The sequence below is a fragment of the Oratosquilla oratoria genome, chromosome 17 (genome assembly GCF_046742065.1).
Source record: "Oratosquilla oratoria isolate Oo_2021 chromosome 17, ASM4674206v1, whole genome shotgun sequence".
In the NCBI taxonomy this organism is placed as follows: Eukaryota; Metazoa; Arthropoda; class Malacostraca; order Stomatopoda; family Squillidae; genus Oratosquilla; species Oratosquilla oratoria.
In genome coordinates, this window is record NC_134793.1 from 44,366,557 (window position 1) to 44,392,414 (window position 25,858).

General features: G+C 38.9%; 2 protein-coding genes across 6 annotated transcripts in view; one reads left to right on the forward strand and one right to left on the reverse strand.

Annotated features, from left to right (window-relative positions):
* Window positions 1-833: 833 nt before the first annotated feature.
* LOC143034636 (phosphatidylinositol-3,5-bisphosphate 3-phosphatase MTMR3) overlaps window positions 834-25,858 on the forward strand; it is a 105,541-nt gene continuing 80,516 nt past the window's right edge. For 2 of the 5 annotated variants that reach the window (XR_012967270.1, XM_076200983.1), the window contains exons 1-4: window positions 834-1,286; window positions 8,585-8,655; window positions 10,962-11,224; window positions 14,553-14,769. Coding sequence is in view for 4 of the 5 variants with exons in the window: in XM_076200983.1 (XP_076057098.1) it covers window positions 1,205-1,286; window positions 8,585-8,655; window positions 10,962-11,224; window positions 14,553-14,769 (633 nt within the window). In the remaining variant the exon portion in view is untranslated. Of the gene's footprint in view, window positions 1,287-1,930; window positions 2,082-8,584; window positions 8,656-10,961; window positions 11,225-14,552; window positions 14,770-25,858 lie in introns of those variants that run through there. The other 3 variants (XM_076200981.1, XM_076200984.1, XM_076200982.1) reach the window with 3 other exon arrangements.
* Window positions 11,879-13,323, reverse strand: LOC143034637 (uncharacterized). Its single transcript, XM_076200985.1, has 2 exons — window positions 13,058-13,323; window positions 11,879-12,771 (listed from the first exon to the last, which is right to left on the reverse strand). The coding sequence occupies exon 2, from the start codon at window positions 12,554-12,556 to the stop codon at window positions 12,197-12,199; it is 360 nt and encodes a 119-aa protein (XP_076057100.1). The 5' UTR covers window positions 12,557-12,771; window positions 13,058-13,323; the 3' UTR covers window positions 11,879-12,196.

Genomic DNA, 25,858 nt, shown 5'->3' on the forward strand with positions numbered 1-25,858 from the left:
TCCACTGATCAAGAATCCTACTCCAACTGAAATATTAGTTTCAGAGTATTGGTAACAACTTCAACTCGCCGTCGAGTTGGTTTGTAAAACTTGTTCTTTGGATAAATAAATAACACTAAAATATGTATTAATCCTACTCGACGGTCTTTCGTTTGTTTGTTCTGCCCTCTATTTAATGTTCCAGCACTATTTAATATCTTCAATTCCGAATAAGTGGTGTAGGCACAAGTAAAATAACCAAAAACTAGAAAAAATGCATGTCACACGGAGCGGAAGAGATTGAGATAAGCCAAGCTCCTCAGAAGGCTGATCAGACGAAATGAATAAAATGCTATGGCGGCAGCCCGGATAAGAGAGAAAATTGCACTCGGCACTGAAAGGTTAACCGAGATAGATAATGCATTGATAAGATAGATAAGCCTTCTCGCAACAGAGAGTGTGCCACGGTAGTAAATATAGTAGCAAAATGTCACCCGGTGAGGAAGGGGTTTACAATTCGATATCAGCGCAGAAATATATCTTTCAGCAGACCGTATCAACCAGTCACTGAGACCACTGCGTCATTTTCTTTTCTGTTGCCAAGCATGTACTACCAACTATAACTTTCTTTCCTCGTCTTCCACAATTGGCTTGTTATGGCAGCATCAATACCCTACGTGAACACACTTTCACGACCCATGTCTTCTACGTCATGTTCACTTAATCTGTGTGACATATGTAACGACAGTTTAAACATAGCTCTGCACCAACTTTATCGATTTGATTCTGAGCTGTTGGCTTAGGATAGCGTGAGCTGTGCCAAACACTGTTGTATTCTTGGAATTCCAACTAGGGCAGTATTGATACTTAGATCTTGCAATGCAGTCGTTCTTGAGAAACTGTTGAGCTGCACGTTATTTTAGCAAAAGGCTGAACTAATTATTTAGACAAATACCCTTGAAGTGAAGGTACAATAACAAATTTCCATTTGTTGCCTAATTCCAGCGAAGAAATAAGTGTCACTACCTGAAAAAAGGAGTTTAGTTTAGAAAACGGGTTTGCCGCCTTGAAACAATGTCATAGTCATCTCTGCCACACATCAACAATACTGAAGAAGTCAGTTGGCGAGAAGCGCCAAAGTCTTCTCCATCGCCACGAAGGGGTATCTCCACGTTTAATCCCCACCCCCTTCGTTCCCCTACGCTAATGTTTACAAACATTTCAGATGGTCACTCATATCCCTTGCCATTGGCTACATTCGTGTTCCCGACGGCAACTAAAAAGTGTTGCTAGTTGGCGACGTCGGGGTGAGTATTTTTTATGTAACCATATAATTTTGTTTCTATTTATAACGCACAAGGAAAGGACAACATTAGAAACGTATTTTGCATATATAACTACCGCAATTCGATTGTTCGAAGAATGTAAAGTGAAAAGAAAAAAATAAATACTATGGTAATTGTCAACATTTACACACCTACTTTCTCAAGGTTACCCCTGCTGAGGATGGGTTATCATGGAACCACTGTTTTTCTTAACTACTTGCACCTTTCCACAAAACATTGGTATTTTCATATTGTGTCGTCACCACATTCGGTATCACAGATAACGGAATACTATTACCATGTGTCGAGGTCAATGTTTGTAGAAGACCTGTATGAATATCGTCCGGCAAATGTCTAATGTCAGTTTTTGGACTGAATGCACTTTGCATCAGCTGGCTGCGACAAGTTATGACGTCATTCGCCCTTGGGCGATTGGTCAGCCATGAGACGTAGTTTTGGGAAGACTTCTAAAAAGAAGAACGCCTTCTGTCTACATATTTCTTATAACACTACAGAAAATAGGCCTTTTATAATCTATTATTTAAATATTAATTTTTAAATGATAGTTTTACATGATATAGGTAGATGTCATGGTATAAAGTTGTCTGGGTTTGTTATTGGAATTTCATTTAGTTGTTATGGTCGCCATATTGTCTTCGACACAGTCTCGATGAATTTGTGAAATTAAACCTTATGGATTTCAAGTAGTGGACCTGAAGCACAAACGGCTCTTTTCACCAGTGCATAGGGTAATAGTCTTCGCTGCACTCTAAAAAGGTAAGCTTAGAACTGTACGTGTCCCTTGTAACAGATGTCAGCATTGTGGGTGTTGGTACGTGGCAAGCCTTGGAGCCAACATTTAGCAATGCAAATCTCATATATATTATATTACATTATGCATTGATAATAGAAATACTCCTTACTGGTGACCACAAGTGTGTGTTATTTCTTTGGACGCAAAGCAAATTTATTTTGGACACTTGTAAATACATTGAGTATGGAGAACAGATGAACACGGTACCTGGTGTTCGAGGATAGGTTTTCTACATTTTGGATCTAAACAAAAAAAAATATTCTCTACGTTATCATTGTAAGGCTGGAATGATGTGCTAAGCATTGCGACGTTAACTTAAGTAGGTATGTTACGCCTGAGGACAGAAATTAATCATAGGTGATTAGTTGGTCATGATAAACATGGAAATGGAAGGCTGGTAGTTTTGTTTGATTTATTTTCTTGTCCAAGGATCTGGAGAGTGCAGACAGGATGTTGTGTATTTACTTAAACATTCTTTTAGGTCCTTGAACCTACTCCAAATTAAGTCTGTGAAATTAATCATATTGGTGATTAGTTGAACATGATAAACATGGAAATGGAAGGCTGGAAGTTGTTTGATTTTTTTCTCGTCCAAGGATCTGGAGAGTGCAGACAGGATGTCATGTCTTTTCTTAAACAATTTTTTAGGTCTTTTAACCCATTCCTAATTAAGTCTGAATCAGCTTGTGCCATGACATTGACTTTTATGAAATGCTTTTCAATACTATGGGTTGAGAAATATCTTTTGGACAATTCATAGTTTCACCCAACCAACGAATTTGATATGTGGTTTGTGTTTGTGGTGAGGAATGTTGTGATATGAACGATGGCCTATCTTTTTAATTCCTTTGACCTGCTGTTATTGGTAAATTTCCACATTATTATTTTGAAAAAATGAAAGTACCATAGATGAATCTAAATTCACAATTTACTAGGAGGTGCTAAGATAAGAGGGAGGGTGGAGGGGTGTGGAGTGTATTCAGGGATGGAATGGGTGGGAATGATTTTATGCCTTTTTCTTTTTGGCTACCCCCCTTGTAAGGGGGGAAAAAGCCTTGGTATATGTATGTATGTACTAGAAATGTCAGCAATATACAATATAATGGTGATATTGAAGAAAGGGATTGGCACTTGGTTAGTAATGCTGTAGATAATGTGGAGAAGAGAAATTAAAAGTTTGCATTACAGTGATTCCTCTCGTGCTGTTACATGGAGTGACAGGAGGGTTGCTTGACTGTCAGGCTGACATTTAACCACTTCAGTTTTTAGTCAAATTCTCACGCGCAACATTGGATGCCATGTGTACAATGCAATGCACTACTTACGTTATGAGATATAGTCACTGTTGTATTACTCATTCTCTTTTATTGAGTAATAACAAACACTGAAAATATGATCAAACCAATTCATAGAATGTGGGGTAATTCGTGTACAACTACAAAAAAGATGTATAATCAAGACACCAATGCCGGCATCCTCGTGTACCCACTCGCGCTTCATGATGCCTACATAGGCATCAGTGTACTGAAGTGAGAAAATTCATGGTATTATTTTAGTTGTGCACAACTATGCAATATAACATTAGAAGATTAAATAATTTTGTAAATTATATTAATGAATGTAATGTGCTTTTATTGGCAGAAAAAAAATGCCATGCTACAAGCAAATGTACTAACGAATGAAGTCACTAGCATAGGATTGAGACGCCATCTTGTCGTTTGTCAAGTGTTTGTCGTCTGCCCGGTCCAGTTGAAATGTTAGTTACATGATAGATATCCCTCTGTGCATCGGTTGTTCTTCCACTCCAGGTGATGTTAACAAGCAGTTTTATAAAGACAACAAGGCTTCTCTTAGAGTTTCTGCTGTGGCATGATGTAGAAGAGTGGGTATTGAGGCCTGGTGTTTGCCCTCGATACTTCTGCCAGTATCTTGTAAGGTATATATTCTTGAAGGAATGCTAGGGACCTAAAATCCATGCATTCTTTCAAGCAATGAGAAACCTTTATACCATGCAATCGGAAAGTGATTGAACAAGCTGCCAACATCCGTCACAATTACAACAATCCAGATGGCCTTTAAATTACAGGTACAGATTTCCCTAAATACAGGTTAGGTTGTTAGGTTAGAATAGATGAATTTATCATCCTTTCATTTCTTTGACGTCAACATCTATCAAAACAAACATGGAGTACTATTTGTCGGGCGATTTCGTGTTACTAAATCCGTTTTAGCAACTTTAGTTTTTCATTTCTTCTGCCAAGAAAATTGCATATTATATTGATATGATTTACAAAATTAATAATTTTCTAGTGCTATATCTTGTAGTTGTGCACAACTAAAATTTTACCAAATTCACAAATGAATGTATAAGGTATAACATTTTCTTTAGTGAGAATGTAGAGAATAAGGATATTTCAAAAATGATACAAGTAAATTGTATGACGAGCTTTTTTATAATTTGTGGAGTTGTAGTGCTTTCATGATTATTATCTTTTTTAATAACATGATTATCATTAGTGTAGCAATAATCTTTTTTATTTTTATCCATTCAAATGATTAAATTCAGCTTTGAAAGGTATTATTTGAAACTTCTTGTTTGGTCATAATTGTCATTTGTTACTAGGTAAACAACATTGCATATATCAAATTTCATTTATCACAGAGATAGATTCTCACACTGATGGCCAAGGCTGACAGGAGAAAAAAATAGGTACATTTGAAGTAGAACAGTTGCGAATAATGGAATGAGGTAAGATACCTTTATCAAGAATTTACCTACCATCACAAAAATGCTTGCTGGCTCTGAGAGTTAGTGATGCTACTCCTGGGATAGAGGTGATAGCTATATAAATCCAGCTGCCACTAGGTTGCACCAAGAGCATGACTCGTTAAATTTTGCAGTAGAAAATCCTATGTAAGGGGCACCATCCTAGCTTCCTGGTAGGGTGAGTTCACATTGGAAAACTGAATCCTCACAGAGATAAGGGACAAATAGGTGAACCTTGGATCAAGAGTCAGATTATTTACATTGTTTGGGCATTTATAAGAAACAGAAGTAGATATGGTGTCGGTGAACTTCAAGGGTGATTGGAGTGAAATGGGTGGGCCAATGACATGATGGTGATGGGTAATAGACAGGTACCTGGAATTCACTGTTAAACAGAGGAGACAGTGGTGTTGGAACAACTTGGGAAATTATGAATATACCCATGTCTTAGTTCACTAAATCCTTTGGAACAAGAACTTCAATTTAACCTCTGATATCAGGTGGTGAGGTAGTGTTCTTTGTGGCAGTATTCTTCCCTGTTTATACCAAAAACAGTAACAGAAGTAATTGGAGGAGCCCATGGATGTCTTAACCAAGAGTAGCAGTAGCATGAGAGTAATAGTGCCTGTTAGAATTGGAAAACGAGAGTAAGTGGTTTGAGGTAAAGGTGGGGCTGCATCAGGGAAGTGTCATGTTGCCATGGCTGTTCAATGTGTACATGGATGGGGTGGTGCAGGAGGTAAAGGCAAGAGTAATGGGCAGGGGACTGGAGGTGGTTAAAAAATTGAGAAAAATGGGGGATACTCCAGTTGTTTGCTGACAACACTGTGCTTCAGATAGGGCTAGAGGGGGTTTGAGAGTTAGTGATGGAGGTTGGGAAGTACTTGTGAATTATATGTTGATGCAGCCCAAAGTATGAGGGGACGGGGAGAGGGGGTCACCTGTCAAGTGAAGTAACCTTATTGTAAATGTACTGTCTTGCTATATTGCTTCTGACCCAGGGCAGTGGGTGGGATACAGGGATGATCTATCATCCATGAAGCTAAGATGAGAGGTAGGAAAGGGTGATGGGTGGGAGTAGGTATGTGCCTCTGACTTGGCAACCTCTCTTATAAGGAGGAAAAGTATTTGGTATATAAATAGATAGGTATGGCATAAACAAGAATTGAAAGATGGTGAATGTTTGGGGCCCCATCACATACCAATTCAACAATGCACTGTAAGACTTAAGGGAAGTGAATGTACATCTGACCAGCACAGGTGTTTGAGGTAAATCTAGTGTGGGTGACATTAGCTAGGTGAATTATGTGTGGGAGGCTCATCACATTACCTGGACTCAACACCTGTTAGGAAGGAAGTCTGTGTCATACTAAAAAAAACAAAAAACAATCTAGTGCCCAGCAGGTGGCCATATTAATCACAAGCGAAGCTTGTCTGTGCAACTTGAAGAGGGTTATAAATGCATTTGTACATAGTTTTTATGGTAGTTTTGTCAGGTTGTATTGATTTCCATTGTTTTATCTGTTGCATATAAGCTATTTTAGCCCCTTAATGTCTTTCAAGCAATTTTGGTGGCATTAGGAAATTGGATTATTGAGTGGAAGTATATGAATTTTCTGTTTGTGAAAATGTAAAGTGCGGATTTTGGAAAACCGCTATTCAATTAATCTAATGTTTGAAAAATACCATTTTGTGACAAAAAACCTAGTCTGTGATTTGAATAGAAAAGAATTGAAAAAAAAATAGGGTTCTCCGGCCAATTGGCAGAACATGAAAGTGTTGAAAGTGAATTTGGAAAATTCTAATTACTAATTGAAGAGTGTAAAGTAAAACTGGAACTAGTGTGTAAAAAGTGAAATTTGGAAAATTCTAAATTTGAGTGAAAATCGATGTCCTTGTAGAAACTACTTGCCTAACAAAACCATAATCCACCAAGGGTGGGTTGGTTATGTTGGATTGGGTCACTTTACTTTTTACACTGTTGCAATTTTAACATTGAAAAATTAATTACAGTAATTAGTAAATCCCTGGCATAACAAACCCTGTTATAGTGAATCGGACATAACCTACATATACCAGACAGAATGAATATAGCTTCAAATAAATGACTAGCTTCATGCATTTGATGGATGTATTAGAAATTTAAGGTTTTGTTTGTGTGTGACATGCATGGTTCAGGGTTGGTTTCCCTGTATTTGACAAGATGTGGGAGAACATATGCAGGAGCTTTGGCCACCTTGTGCAAAAAGGGAAAAATAAGGAGATAGGTTGGTAGGAAGTGAGTACAGTGAGCTTGTGGGCCTGATTGAAGAAAAGTTCCAAGCCCCTCAGGGCCACACCTTTTGAAAGTGATGATTGTTTGATGCCTTTATAGCCAGATACAGAAAACCAGCAAGAAATGTATTCCTAGAAGATATAGAACAAATACAAATGCAACTTCAGAGACAGCCTCCCTCATAAAGACATACATACATATACCAAGGCTTTTTCCCCCTTACAAGGGAGGTAGCCAAAAAGGAAAAGGCATAAAATCATTTCCACCCATTCCATCCCTGAATACACTCCACACCCCTCCACCCTCCCTCTTATCTTAGCACTTCCTCGATGACGGGTCATCCCTGCACCTTGTCCACTGCCCTGGGTCAGAAGCAGTGTCGCAAGACACAGCACATCCACAGCAAGGCCGCTTCATTAAATCGGCGAACCCCCCTTTCCAAAAGATTCAAGCTCACAAATCTAAAAAAGGGGAAGATAAAATGCAAGATTAAACCAGTCTCAGATTCTCCCCCCCTTTCTTACAAAGAATAGATAAAATGAAATATACAATTGAAATCATCCAAGCAGAAGGCCCTGACAAGGTTTCAAACATCCATCTAAAACACTTTGCCCCAAAAACAATAAAGACTTGGACAAATACCTTTGAATATTCCTGGGAGCAAAACAGAATTCCAATAATCTCGAAAACATGTGCCGATGTTAAAAGTATAGATCCCGCTCATCCTCATCTTAGCTCCTCATGGATGAAAGGTTATCCCAGTCCCACACCCACCATTCAAGTTGCAAGTAAACTGAACTTGGTGATGGTAGAAACTAGTCATCTAGTTCATGTAAACCATCCATTGAGGTTATTCATGTATATTGGCTGAAACCAAGCAATTTTGTTCAGCAGAAAGAAAAACCTTGTAAAGGTCAAGCCAGTCTTAATGGGTACAGAAATATCAATCCAAGAAATTCAACACATACTAGTTGGACAAACCTTAATGCTATATCAGAACTGTGCAAATAGCATTTGTTGTTGAATATTTGATATTTGTAAATACAGAAGTTGCCTTATAATAATTCATTTAAACAAAACTAGTACACCTAGGTCTTTTAATCAAACACTTGCAGCCAACAGCCACTTAGGTGGATGTTTGGGCCCAGGACATAAACCCACTTTGGGAATTGGCCCAGGACAAAACCCCACCAGTTCCCAAAGTGAGTTTGTCCTGGGCCTAAACGTGTTCAAGTGGCAGTTCATGAGTGTTGGATTAAGAGACTTGGGTGTATTAATGCAATATCAACACAATTTTATGTAGTTTTGATACATCATGGATCATGTTTAGTTGTCTACAGTATTGGAACAAGCCAAGTATCTGTTGTTTTGTTCCAATAGTCTTGTAATTAGAAGTGGTTCATTTTGCTTCTTATTTGTTTCAGAAAGCAAAGGGCTGGAAAGGATGGAATCTGAAGACAGTGGAGGAGGGGGCGGAGACACTTCAATGTACCAGGTGAGTTGTCTTATGTGGCAGTTGTATGTTCAAAATGTATTTTACCATAAACAGACTGGGTACACAATGCAAAGGTGACATTCAGTTAGAGGCGAATACCTCTGAGTATAAGCACTTCATTCTTTGTGATGTATTGGTGAGGGGATGTTGATATTGTGATCGTGTATTTATTATTTTTGTTCTTGTTACAATTCTAACACTTTATATGCGAGTGCTAGGCAAGGGTTTGGAGTAGGTGAATAGGTGAGTAGAGGAAAGTGGGAGGCAAGATAATTGCTGTTTGCTAATAACACAAGTGACTACAAGGGGAAGTTGAAGCAGTTGGTGGTGGAATTTGAATGGGTGCAAAAGAAGTTGATGCCTTTTAATTTTCTTGTAATATAATAGAAAATAATACATTTATTTAAGAAACTAGAAGCTTTGAAGATAATTTTGTTAACTTGTTAGTCTAAAAGTTACACCGTATTGGATTTTTCTCTGAATACCCAAGTTTCATAAAGAAAGGAAAAAAGTTTGCATAATTGTATTGCTAAAAGCTATAGTTTTACTGAGACATAATTCAATAAGACAATTTAGAAAAAAAGGGTATTATATAAAAAAAATATAGAGAAAAGTTTGAGCTATAAGAATCACTGTGACAAATACTGTTACAGAGACAATGAGCCACAAAGATAAAACAAATTCACCCTCTGTACAAAAAAAAGAATATTGGCAATATAGATGAAAAATGCAAAGTTACTGATAATTAGATATAATAAATGAAGTGACCTGTAATATTTTTCACATTTACGTTACTTTATCCCAAAAATTTTACTGGCATTACCCCTGGGTCATTACAGAAACAGTGATTCATGTTGGGGTTTTGTTTCACCAGGGATAAGCCACTTCCCAGCATTCAACACAATTCAGGCTTGTGTAATGATCCGCACTTAAAAGGGGAAAAAAGCGTCGACAATAACACCTAATACGCAGTAAATTTTGTATTTCTTGCCTTCACATTTTGCAGTCAGTATACATTGACATAAGATATACCCTTCTAAAATTTTATATAAACAAGAAAAACCTCAAATGTATATGTCAAATAGAAAGCTAGTCTTGTGCCATGCCCCTTTTAATAAGGACATTGTCCACTTGAGATAATTAAAAAAAAAAAATATATAGAAATAGTAAATGATGCCATACAGCACTTAGTTCCCCAGTATGTTGTGTATACTTCAAATTATTTTTCCACAAGTTTTCACAAAATTTTCAAAAAATTACATTTTTAATGTACCGATGTGCCTAAGTATGTATTTGGCAATGAATGGAGGCAGAGGTGAATTATAGATTCAAGGAGGCATGTAAATCAATTGGTGAAGGAGTAATTGGTGAGGAACAATGTGGGTTTATGAAAGGTAGGGGTTGTGTGGATCAGATATGTGGTAAGGTAGATATGTGAGAATTTTTTTTTTTTTTGGGGGGGGTTAAAGATTTAGAAAGCTTATGATGGGGTAGGCAGCAAGTCTTTGAGAGAGGTTTTGCAGATATATGGGATTGGGGGAAGCTGTTAAGAGCAGTCAAGAGTTTTTACAATAGTAGTAGTCTGTGTTAGAATTGGAAATGGAGAGAGCAAGTGGTTTGAAGTAAAGGTGGGACTGTGTCAGGATTTTTAATGTTAACATGGATGAGGTGGTGAAGGAGGTAAAGGTGAGGGTAATGGGCAGGGGACTGGAGATGGTTAAAGAAAATGGAGAAAGATTGGGGGTGAGCCAGTTGTTTGCTGACAACACTGCACTTGTAGCATGGTCAGAGGGGGGATTGAGGGAGTTAGTGACAGTTTGGGAAGGTATGCAATAGAAGAAAGTTGAAGGTAAATGTTTAAAAGCAAGGTGATGAGATGCACAAGGTGAGAGAATGACAAAGTTGAAAGTAAGTCTTAAGGAGAGAGGTGGAGGAAATGGATAGCTTTAGGTATTTGGGGTCACGTGGTGTAGGAAAGAAAGGAGTGGAGTAGGTGGTAAATTGTAGGTTGAGGGAAGCAAGTAAATGCCTTGGGGTTTTTAAAAATGTCGTGAGAAATAGATATCTGGGAGTGGATGGAAAGAGGTGATTATATGAAAGGATGATTGTTCCAAAGGCACTTATGGAGCAGAGATTTGGAATTTAAGAGGCAGAGAAAGTTTTAAATGTGTTTGAGATGAAATGTCAGAAATATGGTAAGGGTTACAAGGTTGGATAGAGTGAGAAACATAAAGTGTTTAGTAGTTTTTTATATATACAAGTCTTCTGAAGTATTTAATAACCTGTTTTTAAATCTACTTCAACAGGTTTTACATGCCCAAGATTCGTACCCAAAGCTGATCTGTAAATATGATGAACCTTCCCTCTCCATTCCCTTTACGGAATTACCCGGAGAGTATGCTGCATATGTAGGACGGACTTCAGATGGACTTATTGCACTATCAAATTATCGCCTCCTATTGCAACAGAGAGATGCTACACATTATATTCCACTAGGAGTCATTGAATTCATAGAATGTAGAGAAATATTCTTTCTCTATATACTGTGTAAAGATACAAAGTCTTACAAGTAAGTTTTCAGTGCCTTTTTGTGTGTGTGTTTATGTATTTGCCTAATTGTAGTATACAGGAAAGGAGCAATGCTCATTGGATCCCATCTATTGAATTTTTTCTTAGCTATTCAAAGTATTTATGCATAGATATGAATACTAATTTTTCATATCCTTGAAGACATGTGGTCTGCCAATATTTGCTCCCATGACCTCTTAAATCATGAGATCTTCTGTTCGTGCAATCTATTCCCTTTAGTGACCTGAATACTGCAATCGTATCACCTTTCTCTTCAGTCTTTAAAAGTTGGCAGACCTAGCGCTTTTAGTCTTTCCACGTATGGTTTATCTGCCAGGCTGGGAACCAGTTTGGTTGCTGCCCTTTGTATTCTCTGATCTTGTATCCTTCACTCTGTGTTGGGACCATACTACTGATGCATATTTCAGTCTTGGACAGATCAGGGTTTTGATAATTTTTTCATCACTCTTTATCCATATAGTGAAATGCCACTTTGATCTTCTGCTGTAGTCTGTATGTCTCCTCCACAATCCTGCTGATATGTCTGTCAGGTGACAGGTCATCTTTTAACAAGACTCCCAAATCTTTTTCCTCTTTTGCTTTTGTTATGGGTTCACTTCCACATACAGTATGCGCGGAAAGTAATGACGCCACCCTTAATGAAACCTGTAAACTGAAGGTGAAGGTTAGTTTGCATGTGAAAATATATGAAATAATGCAAATTATGGTACTTACATATAGAAATTGGTTAAAATGAATATCCCTACCTCTGTATCACCTTCTGGAGACATCCTGGGACTGATAGTGGAAGGTTCTGGAGGGTTGTTTCAGGAATGGAGGCCCAGAGCTGGCAAATAGTGGATTCCAACCGTGGCACTGATGAGGTGTCCATGTCACATAATTTTCTTTTCATTAAACCCCAAAGGTATTCTTTCGGGTTAATATCGGGACTGTTACCTGGCCAGTCTATGATTTAACTTGCTTCACAGTCTCTTAGCCAGTCTGTCACAAGTTTGGCCGTGTGAGCAGGTGCTCCATCCTGCATAAAAACCTCTGCCTCTGTCTCCTCAAAACAGTCAGGAAGATAGTCAGCCAATAACTCCAGATAGTTATACTGATTTACTTTTTCATTAGCAGGGAGTACAACCACCTTGCCAACACCATAATACGTAAATCCTGCCCAAACCATAAGCGAGGCAGGGTGCTTGACGACCTTGTTCGTGAAGCGAGGTTTCAAGGGGTCATCACCAGGCTTGCAGTAGACCTTGGCTGCTGTGGTGCTAGTCACTGAAAGTCGATTCGTCACTCCAGAAGACCGTTTTCCGCTCTTCATCTGTCCATGTTGAATATTTCTTGGCAAATTTTAGATGTTTAACAACTTGCCGACGAGTAACCCAAGGAGTAGTGCAGGCACTGTAACTTTTATATATATGACTCTGGCGAGGCCTGTGTTCCTGCCCCTTTGCCGAAGCCTGGTAGACCTCGCAAGACTACATTTAGGACCAGAAAACTCATTGATAGGCAAGTAAGGAAGGATCCTCGCTTAACCTCTTCACTCCGGGGCACATCGCACGTCTGGCAGCATTAGCTGCCTGACTTGTAATGTTGCGTCATAATAATCGCATTATAAAAAATAAAGTCAGTGCTCAATTGTTCGTTCTCTTTCACCCGTGTATTTTGATAACCATAGAAAATATGATGAAGCCAGTTTAGAGAGAATGGATGTTACGTAGGTACGACTACAATATAATCAAGATGCCAATGTTGGCATCATCGAGTACCCACTTGCTCCTCATGCCGCCTACGTAGGCATCACCGTATGGAAGTGGTTAACTGCAAGACTTCTGAAAGAGAAGAACCCGAATCTCCTTGGTGATGTCTCTATCAGGTCGATCCAGCAGCTACTACACGATGACCTGAATTATAAAAGTTACTGTGCCCGCACTACTCCTTGGGTTACTCATCGGCCAGTTGTTAAAAGTCTAAAATTTGCCATCAATCTTTCACAATCCTTTCACATAATTTCACTAATCTGCTGGCAAGTGATACCAGCCAATAATTTTGTGGTCTCCTCATTTCCACGTTCGTGAATTGGCACAAAATTTGCCCTTTTCCAATAAAGCGACACAATGCTTTCTTTCGATGAACATGTAATAAGACTGAATCTTATCTACTAGTTGTTTCCTACATTCTTTAAGTATCCAGGTTGAAATTCCATCAGGTCCTGAAGCTTTTGCCATATTCAATGATTCCAAGAGATTGACCACTTCCCTCACTTCTACTCTTGTATCTTCTAAACTTTTTTCTCACTTGCCTCCAAAAAAATGACATCTTTTGTGAAGACTGGAAACTTTCATTATTTCTGCCTGAGTTGAGGCTACTTTAACCACTTCAGTACTACTCAAATCCTCACATGCAGCATTGGCTGCCATATATAATTTACATCACACTACTCACGTAAAATACACGTCACTGCTGTATTACTTGTTCTTTTACTCCGAGTAATAATAAACAAAAAAAACATGATCAAACCAGTTTAGACTCCAGGGGTAACTTGTGTACAATTACAAAAATATTATCAAGACACCAACGCCGGCATCCTCACATACCCACTCACACCTCATGACACCTATGTAGGTGTCGTACTGAAGTGGTTAAAGACCTCACTACCCACCATCAACTTGGTGATTACTTACCCATGTCTCAATTTACCTATAACCTGTCAAACTGTTTCATTTAAACTTTGCATTTATCTACTACACCTTTCAAAATTGCTTTCTTCCTCTTCAAATTCTTGTATAGTCATTCCTAGCATGTTTGTATTTTTTATATTGTTGCTTCTGTGTATTTATCTAGTATTTTGCGGGAAGGGGAGCTACACTCGTGGTGTCCCGCCTTTGTATCTCGCAGTGTCTAGTTTGCTTTTAAACTCATGAATGGTTTTTGCGCACACTATTTCCTTGTCCAGTTTGTTCCAAGTGTCTACCACTCTGTGGAAAACTGGTGTCTTCAGATCTCTTCTGTAGCTATGTTTTTTTATTTTCTTTCCATGTCATCTTGTGCTTCTCACAAGAGGTGTGTGTGTATGTGTTTTGCTTATCAAGGGAGCATTTTGAAGATAAGGTGCTGTTAGAATTGAACTTGTATGGTTAGTGGTAATCATTTGATACTTTGAAGTTTGAGAAAATGATAAAGTACAAAGATAATGTAAAGTACAGTTATTTTTTTTTTTTTTTTTTTTTGTATATCTTTTATATTCTGTTGAATGTTGAATCACTAATTAATTACTCGTTTGAGGCCAAATCTCTTACATAGTTGTTTGATTTCAGGTGCACTTTTGCCACCAATGAACATAGTGGAGAATGGCAAAAACGGATAAATAAGGCTTTAACTCTGCCAGAACGACTAGAAAATGTGTTTTCCTTCCGTTTTTACATGTGGACAATGGAAGTTTCAAAGGACTTGCACTCATCATTACTTGTAAATCTTGAACATGATGGACCTGCTGCTTATGCAGCTCGGGCAGATAAGATGTTCAGTGATGAGGTATGTCATATACCGTTTTATTTTATTTTTATTTATTTATTATTTTGTAATTTTTTTTATTTATTTTTCTACTCCTGTTCTAAATCTTTCTAAAGATAGTCAATTCTGTATATCCATAGTTTCATTAAACTCTTTCTAATCTGCATCTTTAAAGTGTTTTGTTAGTTTATAAGTCAGCAAGTGTGTAAAGGTTGTGTCAAATGTGAGACCTTGTAGGGTTTTTGTGTAATAAGAGGGTGGCCATTCGGTGATATGGTTGTATGTTTCCTGGGTTTGGTGAGCAGTGTTAATGAAGATTTTTGTGGGGGATGTTGACAGCCTGTTAAGTGTAAGCTTTCAAATGTATTTATTCTTAGCAGAACAGTGTTTACAACCCTTACTCATTAAGTGTTGAAAGGCTTCATTTAGGAAAAAAAGGGGGGTGGGGGGGCAGTATAATGGTGGCGATAGAAAAGTGGGTTTGGATGTATGTTAATGCAGTGTACTTTTAACTCTGCCACCTCTCTTGTAAGGGCAAAAAGGCCCTCTGTGTGTATGTACATATGTTGTTCTCATCCCAAACCTGAAGCACAGCACCATATTTCTTATATACTCGGATAACTTAACAGTAATAGCTCAACAATACAACCACAGTTTAGCAGACAAAAACACACTCACCTCTGTGAACTAGAATTATGGCCAAGCCAAAACAATGTCTGCATCCCCTCAACGCCCTCAGTGACTACTTTGCTCTGACTACCATGAATCAAAGAACCACCTAGTGGTCAAAGTAAATGGTTCTCCCACTGGTAAAACCACAAAAATACAGGGCCAAGTAATTGACACGCGCACACATACACACACGCACACATACACACGCACACATACACACACGCACACATACACACACACGCACACATACACACACACATACACATACACATACACACACGCACACATACACGCACACATACGCACACATACACACATGCACACATACACACGCACACATACACACACACACATACACACACGCACACACATACACACGCACACATATACACACGCACACATACACACACGCACACACACATACATACACACACACGCACACACATACACACGCACACATACACACACGCACACCTACATACACATGCACATATACATACACATGCACACATTCATACACGCACATGCACACATACACACGCACACATACACACATACACGCGCACACATACACACACGCGCACACATACACACGCGCACATACATACACACGCACACACACACACATATAAGAACATAAGAAATAAAGGAGACTGCAAAAGACCACAAGGCCTACACTAGGCAGCTCCGTATCCATCACCACCTGTCATCCCCATCCATAAAGTTGTCTAATCGTTTTTAAAAACAACTGATAGTTTCAGCGCTTACTACATGGTTACTAAGTTTATTCCATTCATCGACCACCCTATTAGTAAACCAATTCTTGCTTATTTCCTTCACACACACACTTATTAAAGTGGGACAGAGGAAAAACAAGAGGACATACGATGAATCTCAAAAAGATTAACTACAGAAGAGACCTGAAAAAGAACAGCTTCCCACACAGTGATAGATATATGGAACAAATTGGATGAAAAAATAGTGTATGCAAACACACTACAAAAATTTAAGAACAAACTTGATCTTGCGAGATACAAAAACGGGTCACCACAACCAAAGCTCCCCTTCCTGTATAATACAACTAGGTAAATACACCCACACACACACAAATTATTTTATAGATATGTAAATGGCAAACTAAAAAATAAACGGGAAATGCTTAAATTATGTCAAGGTAACAGAATACACAGAAGATATAGAAATGGCAGATATAATGAACAAACATTTCAAATCTGTATTCACCAAAGAGGGAAAAAAATCTACAAAACTGATTAAAGAATTGAAGTAAGATTTCCTCCAATGAAGAAATTAAATATTACTAGGAAGGAAATAAGGAATCAAAAGGATTACAAAGGCGGAGCATGCCGACAGGAGACCTTTTGATCCATATCTAGGTCGGATGCAAAAAAAAAAAAAAAAAATCATATTAATAATAAAATAAATAAATTATAATAATGTAAATAACATAAAATACATAAATAAATGCATAGGTATAGTTAAAATAATAAACAAACAGGTAAATAGTAAATAATAAATTGACATATAACTAATGATAAATGAAAATCAGACAGACAAATGATAAAACAAAAACAAATAATATAAGATAAATTATAATCATTACAGCATCTTACTTAGGTGTTTATCTAAATGATTCTTAAAGCTTCGAACTGAACTACATTGCACTACCTGTGCAGGAAGTTTATTCCATTCATTAACTACACAGTTGGCAAAGTTGTTTCTACCTACTTCCAAATTGAATCTATTTCCGGACAGTTTGAGACCATTGTTTCTTGTCTGATTCTCATTCAAGTCACATGGCCCAGATGGAGTTGCAAACTGGATACTAAAGGAATGTATAGATGTACTAACAGGAAATATATACAAAATAATTGAATGCTTACTCAAAGAAGGAAAACTACCAGGAGACTGGGAAAATGCCAATCTAGTGCCAATATACAAGGGGGTAAATAAGGAAGACCTAACAAATTATAGACCGGTGTCCCCGAGTACAATAGTTAAAATTTTTGAGAGAATCAAAGATAAATGGGCAAAATATCTGGAGGAGAATAATATATTGAACCTGAGGTAATTTGGATTTAGACAGGGAAGATCATGTATCAATAATTTGATTTGTTTCTATTCAAGATTGATAGATATATTACAAGAAATGGATGGCTGGGCAGACTGTGCCATCCTGGACCTACAAAAGGGGTTTGATAAGGTACACCACACAGAAGATTGCTATATAAACGGGAAACAATAGGAGGCATACATAGAAAACTATTGAATTGGGTGGAGGACTTCCTACATGGAAGAAAAATGAGTAGTGCTCAGAGACAATCAATCAAAATGTGAAGAAATGAGTAGTGGTGTCCCACAGGGGTCAGTACTAGCTCCAATAATGTTTGCTATATATGTAAATGACATGGACGAAGATATTGAAAATTGCATGAACTGCTTTGCAGACGACTCAAATTGCATACATATACCAAAGGCTTTTTTCCTCTTACAACGGAGGTAGCCTAAAAAACAAAGGCATAAAGACCATTCCCACCCATTCCATCCCTAATACACTGCACTCCTCTCCACCCTCTACCCTCCCTCTTATCTTTGCACCTCCAGGATGACAGGTCATCCCTGCATCTTGTCCACTGCCATGGGTCAGAAGCAGTGTGGCAAGACACAGCACATCCACAGCAAGGCCGCTTCATAAAATCAACAACCCCCCCTCTCTATCCCCCCATGCAGAAAAGGAGAAGACGAGGAAAAATCTCTTTGGGCTGCGTTAAATTTTTCTCACACGTACTATCTCACCCCCAACCCCCCCCCCCTTCCACCTCATGCATCACAACCTCATCCATATACAACCATTTTCCATTCACCCCTGTCTTCTATCCTCTGTCCTCTCCTGTCCTTCCTCCACAGACATTCCCCTCTTCCCTAAAGCCCCTTTTACCCCATCCATCCATCTCATCCTAGGTTGCCCCCTCATGTTCACTCCCTCCACTTCTGCCTTCCACACATCTTTTACTAGTCTTTCTTCACTCATTCTTTCTAGGACCCAAAGTTATTTAAGAGAATAAACTCCAAAATAGACTGTGACTCATTACAGAGTGATCTGAACAAAGTCTCAGAGTCGAGCAAGAGATGGGAGGTAGAATTCAACATCAAGAATTGCAGTATAATAGAATTTGGGAAAAGCAAGAGTAGAATATCAGGACAATATAAAATTGACGGAAAGGAAGTAAAGAAAGTAAATTCTGAAAGGGACCTAGGAGTAATCATTGCCAAAGACATATCACCAGATAAACATAAAATTATAAGTCTGAGAAACATACAATTTGTTGATAAATAAAGGTGGCCTTTTAATACCTGGTTAAGGAAGTGGTTAAGAAAATATTACAAACACTGATAAGGCCAAAACTGGAATATGCAGCGCTGATATGGTCACCCAGTACAAAAAAGAATACAAGAAAATTAGAATGCAAAGAGCAACAACAAAGATGGCCCCAACACTTTCAAACCTGACATATGAACAAAGACTGGCCGAACTGGAATTGCCGACCCTGGAACAAAAAACAAGGGGACCTACTAACCATCCAAAGAATTATGAAAGGAAAAGAATGCCTTGATAGAGAGGACTTGTTAAAGTGGAACAGGGAAAACATGAGGACATGCAATGAAACTCAAAAAGGATAACTACAGAAGAAACCTGAAAAAGAACAGCTTTTCTCTGAGTGATAGATATATGGAACAAATTGGATGAAAAAATAGTGTGTGCAAACACAATACAAGAATTTAAGAACAAACTTGCTCTTGCAAGATACAAAAATGGGTCGCCATGTGCATAGCTCACCTTCCTGTATACAACTAGGTAAACGCACACACACACACGCACACACACAAACAAACAAACAGACGTAATGATTTCAAGATAGAAAGAATTGAATAACTATCTGGCATTAGAAAAACCAGACATAATGGGAATAGTAGAAACTAAAAGTACTCTACCACCAAATACTGTGGGACAAGGTCTATACAACTGTTGGATGAAGAATAGAAAGGAAACAGGGTGGAGGAGTATTTTTGACAAGGAAAGACTTAAATGTGACAAAGATGACAGAAGGAAAAAACAAAGTAGAATTAGTTATGATAAAAGTTGAAAGCACTTACATGAAAAGTAGAAAATTTGTAGTGTATATGCCAGGGGAAAAAATACTTTTTTTCCAAGAGCCATTTTTCATTTTTTTTTTGTAAATTTCACCAGAGCCATTTTTTTAATTACCAGAGCCATTTTTGATAGAGCCATGTTTTTGCAGTTTGATTTCCTTCAAACTATTGGAAGTTTAACTCATTACTCATGTGCATGAAAAATAACTTAACAAATCAGCCTTTAAATTTTGGGGGAGGGGGATGGGTGAAACTAATCGGCAGACACAGCACCTCTGTTTCCACTGGCAGTGGTTGGGAGTGGAAATGCACGACAAGCCTTGCAATACACCGTTAGTGTACCATCACTGCCCCAATCCACTTCGAGCCAATCTAGGTTCCATGAGCATATAGTAGATTCATGCTTTACTGGTTTTCGTTTTCCTTGGCCCTTGCCCGTAGAGTTTGAATGAGGCTTTGCTGGTCCAGAAGTGGTTCCTGCCGTCAAAACACTCGCCCTCGATTCTGAAAAGACTGAATCTGAGGGCAAACCATCTTCACTCATCTTCACTCGCTTCACTAGAAATCGCTCCATGATGTACGATCATCGAAAGTTTGGCATGGACGTGACGTAAACCTAAGATAGCTAACAAATAATTTTGTATTTTTGTATTTTTTATTTTATTTTATATTTAGGAATGGATGCGAAGAGGAGACTGTATGAAGGAGTGATTGTGCCAACAGCACTGTATGGGGCAGAAACTTGGAACAGAAGAGAGAAGGAGTTTGAATGTGTTTGAGATGAGGTGTCTGAGAAGTATGGTGGGGGTTACTAGGCTAGATAGAGTGAGAAATGAGGAGGTGAGGAGGAGAACAGGGGTGGAAAAGGAGCTGGGAGATAGTGTTGATGAAAGAATATTAGGATGGTTTGGACACATGGAAAGAATGAGTGAAGAAAGACTAGTAAAAGAGGTATGGAAGGCAGATGTGGAGGGAGTGAACATGAGGGGACGTCCTAGGATGAGGTGGATGGATGGGGTGAAGGGGGCTTTGGGGAAGAAGGGAATGTCTGTTGAGGAAGGACGCGATAGGATGGAAGACAGAGGTGAATGGAGAATGGTTGTATATGGATGATGATGTGATTGCATGAGGAGGAATGGGCGGTGAGGTATGTGTGAGCAAATTTTGACGCAGCCCGAAGGGATTTCTCCCCGTCCTCTCCTTATATGCAAGGGGGGTTGCCGATTAAATGAAGCGGCCTTGCTGTGGATGTGCTGTGTCTTGCGACACTGCTTCTGACCCAGGGCGGTGGGCAAGGTGCAGGGATGACCTGTCATCCAGGAGGTGCTCAGATGAGAGGGAGGGTGGGAGGGGTGTGGAGTGTATTTAGGGATGAAATGGGTGGGAGTGATTTTATGCCTTTCCCTTTTTGGCTACCTCCCTTGAAAGGGGGAAAAAGCCTTGGTATATGTATGTATGTATTTTTTATTCTCTCTCCAAAGATCCATATTTATGAACTAAATATATAATTATCAAATGTTCATATTTATACTTAAATTTATTTACTTTCACTTACTAACCAAACATTTTATTCTATTTTGTTTTCTCATAAATACGCGAACAAGGTTATAAATGGAATTTCCCAGTTTCCCTCCTAGGCCTAGAGCGAGTTTGCATATATACAGTGTACGTATGCATGAGGTGATGGGGTATTGGGTATGGTGCATTGTACATGTAGTCAGCGCGTTGATTGGGCAGCTAGCTGCATGCAACCAATGAACTTCCCTGCATACAGGTACCATGCAATTCGCAACTAGCGACATTATGTAGCACGATAGTCGTGTAGAGTCTAGTCAACATGTACTATAGTATACGCGCGCATACAGCTGATACGAAGCTAGGCTAGGTAAGCCATTGAACTCTAGCAGCTATACCGCGTACACATACGTACGTCCATCAACAAATTAAAGTTGATCGATGCATTGCATTTATGATGTCGATTGATAATGCAATGAATGATCACAGGTAAGTTATGTTTGCTCTGATCCTTTCATCAATGGTGATGGGATTCAGGGATTGCCAAATGATGGATAATGCATGAAAAACGTTGAATCTTGCAGCGGGAGCGATTTTTTTGTGGGGGATCGCTCCCGCTATTGGATTTGCGAGAGTGACATTGGAGCTTTCTCGAGCGAAATTGCTCATCGCTCCCGTGTATTTTTTTCGCTGGTATATGCCCCCCAGAACACAGTCCTGGACAGAAAGCGATCATTACAAACTGTTGGAAGATACAAAATATGAACTAATACTGAAAGAGGAAATATAGTAATTAGGAGTGATTTTAATCCAAAAGAAATATGTTGGGAAGAAATGACTGAAGGGTGGAGAAGACCTCTGGGGAAACATACTACTCGATATGACCATTGAATACACACCGACTTGGTGGATAAAATACCAGATACAGAAATCGTGAGGAACCATCGAGACTGGATTTAATACTTACGTCAGCACCTGAAATTGTGGACAGAATTGATTATAAAACTTCAATAAGAAAGTGACTATACACTAATAGAATTCAAACTAAAAGAGCAAATGGACTTGAGAAGAAATGGGAAACATAGAAAAGGAAGACTAATGTACAACAAAACAAATTTTGAGAAACTCAAAAAATTCTTTCAAAATGCAAACGGATAAATTCCTAAATGAAGAAACAAAGATGGAAGAGAAATGGAATATATTAAAAGAAATTTATGAGGGAGTGAACAAATGTGTACCACAACAAAAGCAAGAGAGTATACATAAAAAGCTACTACAACAAAAAATGTAGGGAGGCTAAGGATGGAAGAGACAAAGCTTAGAAAAGATGGAAAAAAAGACTGAGTAAATGGCAAACATACATCAAACTAAGAAATGATTGTAAAAATACGCAGATGAAGAGAAACTATGAAAGAGATATAATACAAAAATACAAGGAACAACCTAAACTATTTTACAGGTATGTAAATGGTAAACTAAAACAAGAAATGGAAAAGCTGTGCCAGGGAAATTATGTATTTATAAAAAAGAACTAGAAATAGCTGAAATTATGAACAAACGTTTCAAATCAGTATTCACAGTTGAAAGTTCACAGAACTGTGAGGGAATAGAGAGATCCCCCCCATGAAGGAAATGACTGTAACACAGAAGGAAATCATATACCAAATAAAAAAACCTTGATGTCAGAAAATCACATGGTCCGAATGGAATTGCAAATTGGATACTGAAAGAATGCATAGAGGAGTTGACGGATAAAATATACAATATAATTACTCGCTCAAAGAAGGAAAGGTACCACAGGACTGGAAAAATGCAAATATTGTACCAATATATAAAGGAGGAAATGATCCAGCCAACTACAGACCAGTCTCCCTAACCAGCACAGTAGCAAAAATGTGAAAGTTATCAAAAGTAGATGGGTTAAACATCTGGAAGAAAAAACTATACTGAATCCAAATAAATTTTGATTTAGACAAGGAAGTTCATGTACAACAAACCTGATCTGCTTCTATTCCAGACTAATAGAAGTAATACAAGAAAGGGATGGATGGGCAGACTGTGCCTTTCTAGACCTACAAAAAGCATTTGATAAGGTACCATGCAAGAAACTAATAAGAAATAGAATCAATAGGTGGCATCAGGAAAATTATTCGAATGGTTGGAAGACTTCCTCACTGGGAGAAAAATGAGGGTAGTAATTAGAGATAAATACTCGAATTGGGAAGAAATGATAAGTGGTGTCCTGCAAGGTTTGGTATTGGCTCCAATCATGTTTGCCATATATATAAATGACATGGATGAAGGAGTGGAGGGTTGTATGAATTTCTTCACAGATGACTCAAAAATACTAAAAGTAAGAAAAGGAGGAGGATTGTGAATCAATACAGTTAGACCTGAACAAAATCTGGAAATGACTAAAAAATGGGAAGTGAACTTAAATATCAAGAAGTGTTGTATAATAGTTTGGAAAAGGTAAAAAGTAGAATATCAATAAACTATAAAATTGAAGAAGTCAAAAAAGTGAACTCGGAAAGGGACCTTGGAGTAATAATCATCAAAGACATGACACCAGACAAACATATCAATAAGATAGTTGGAGAAACCTTCAACTTGTTAAAACCCCTGTCACACAGGGATTCCGCATGAAAACCGAATGCTTACTGCACAAATATTTTGTATTCGTGAATTGTACACAGCAATAGTAAAGTAATCGTTTTTCGGTTGGGGAGTTTGTGGAGCGTGCGGCCAAGGAATTTTGGATGCAGAGCAATCTTTGAACGGTTAAAAATTTTTAGCACGACCAAATGTTCGCGTATCTGATGTGTACCATGCGGTAATCGTACGGAGAATTGACGGAGAGCGTACGGAATTGGTTGGGAAGTGTTGGTTTCAATCGTGGAGTTGACGGAGAAATCGGTAATTTTACGATCGTTTCCCAACTACCGCCGACTATTCAACGAACATTTAACTTCCATATCGCTATTGTAAACAGTCTGTTTCACGTCTATGCCGTTCATTCCACCCTCCCATATGAGAGTGAGGTGAAGTTCCTTGGTGTGATTTTTGACAAGGGCCTCATATTCATTACCCATGTTAATGACTTTGTGTTAAAGTACGACAGTCCACCAACATTCTGAAAGTTGTCTCGCATTATGATTGGGGAGCTGATCGTACTATTTTATTATACATACATATACCAAGGCTTTTTCCCCCTTACAAGGGAGGTAGCCAAAAAGGAAAAGGCATAAAATCATTCCCACCCATTCCATCCATGAATACACTCCACACCCCTCCACCCTCCCTCTTATCTTAGCACCTCTTGGATGACGGGTCATCCCTGCACCTTGTCCACTGCCCTGGATCAGAAGCAGTGTCGCCAGACACAGCACATTCACAGCAAGGCCGCTTCATTAAATCGGCGACCCCCCCTCTCCGTCCCCCCAATGCATAAAAGGAGAAGATGGGAAGAAATCCCTTTGGGCTGCGTCAAATTTTGCTCACACATACTACCTCGCCCCCCACCTCATTCATCACATCATCCATATACAACCATTCTCTATTCACCCCTGTCTGCCGTCCTCTCCCGTCCTCTCCCGTCCTTCCTCAACAGACATTCCCCTCTTCCCCAAAGCCCCCTTCACCCCATCCATCCACATCCTAGGATGTCCCCTCATGTTCACTCCCTCCACATCTGCCTTCCATACCTCTTTTACTAGTCTTTCTTCACTCATTCTTTCCATGTGTCCAAACCATCCTAATACTCTTTCATCAACCCTATCTCCCAACTCCCTTTCCACCCCCGTTCTTCTCCTCACCTCCTCATTTCTCACTCTATCTAGCCTAGTAACCCCCATCATACTTCTCAGACACCTCATCTCAAACACATTCAAACTCCTCTCTTATGTTCCATGTTTCTGCCCCATACAGTGCCGTTGGCACAATCACTCCTTCATACAGTCTCCTCTTAGCATCCATTCCCAAATGTCTATTCCTCATTACACTCTTCAATCCACCAAGGCATTTACTCGCTTCTCTCAATCTACATTCTACCTCCACCTTCACTCCACCTTTTCCTGCCACATTTGCACCCAAGTATCTAAAACTATCCACTTACTCCAGTCGCTCTCCCTTAATGCTCACTTCCAATCTACTGCCACTTTCACCCCTTGTACATCTCATCACCTTACTTTTACCCACATTTATCTTCAGCTTTCTTTTATCACATACTCTCCCAAACTCTGTCACCAACTTCCTCAGGCCCTCCTCCGATCCTGCCACAAGCGCAGTGTCGTCAGCAAACAACAGCTGGCTCACCTCCCACTTTTCTCCATTTTCTTTAACCATCTCCAATCCCTGACCCACTACCCTTGCATTTACCTCTCGCACTACCCCATCCATGTATAAGTTGAACAGCCAGGGTGAAATAGCGCATCCTTGACGAAGTCCCACCTTTACCTCGAACCACTCACTCTCTCCATTTCTAATCCTGACACAAGCTCTACTACTCTCATAAAAACTCTTGACAGCTCCTAGAAGCTTTCCTCCTATCCCATATATCTGCATAACCTCCCACAGTGCCTTTCTGTCTACCCTATCATAAGCCTTTTCCAGATCAATAAAAGCCCAAAAAACATCCTTCCCGTTTCCTATAGCTTTCTCACATATTTGTCTTACCACAAAGATCTGATCTACACAACCTCTATCTGTCTTAAATCCACACTGTTCCTCACCAATTACTCCCTCTGGTCATCTC

What these genes read in the sequence shown, in the direction of transcription:
- LOC143034637 (XM_076200985.1), bottom strand. Translation starts at nt 12,556, where the DNA reads ATGAAGAGCGGAAAACGGTCTTCTGGAGTGACGAATCGACTTTCAGTG.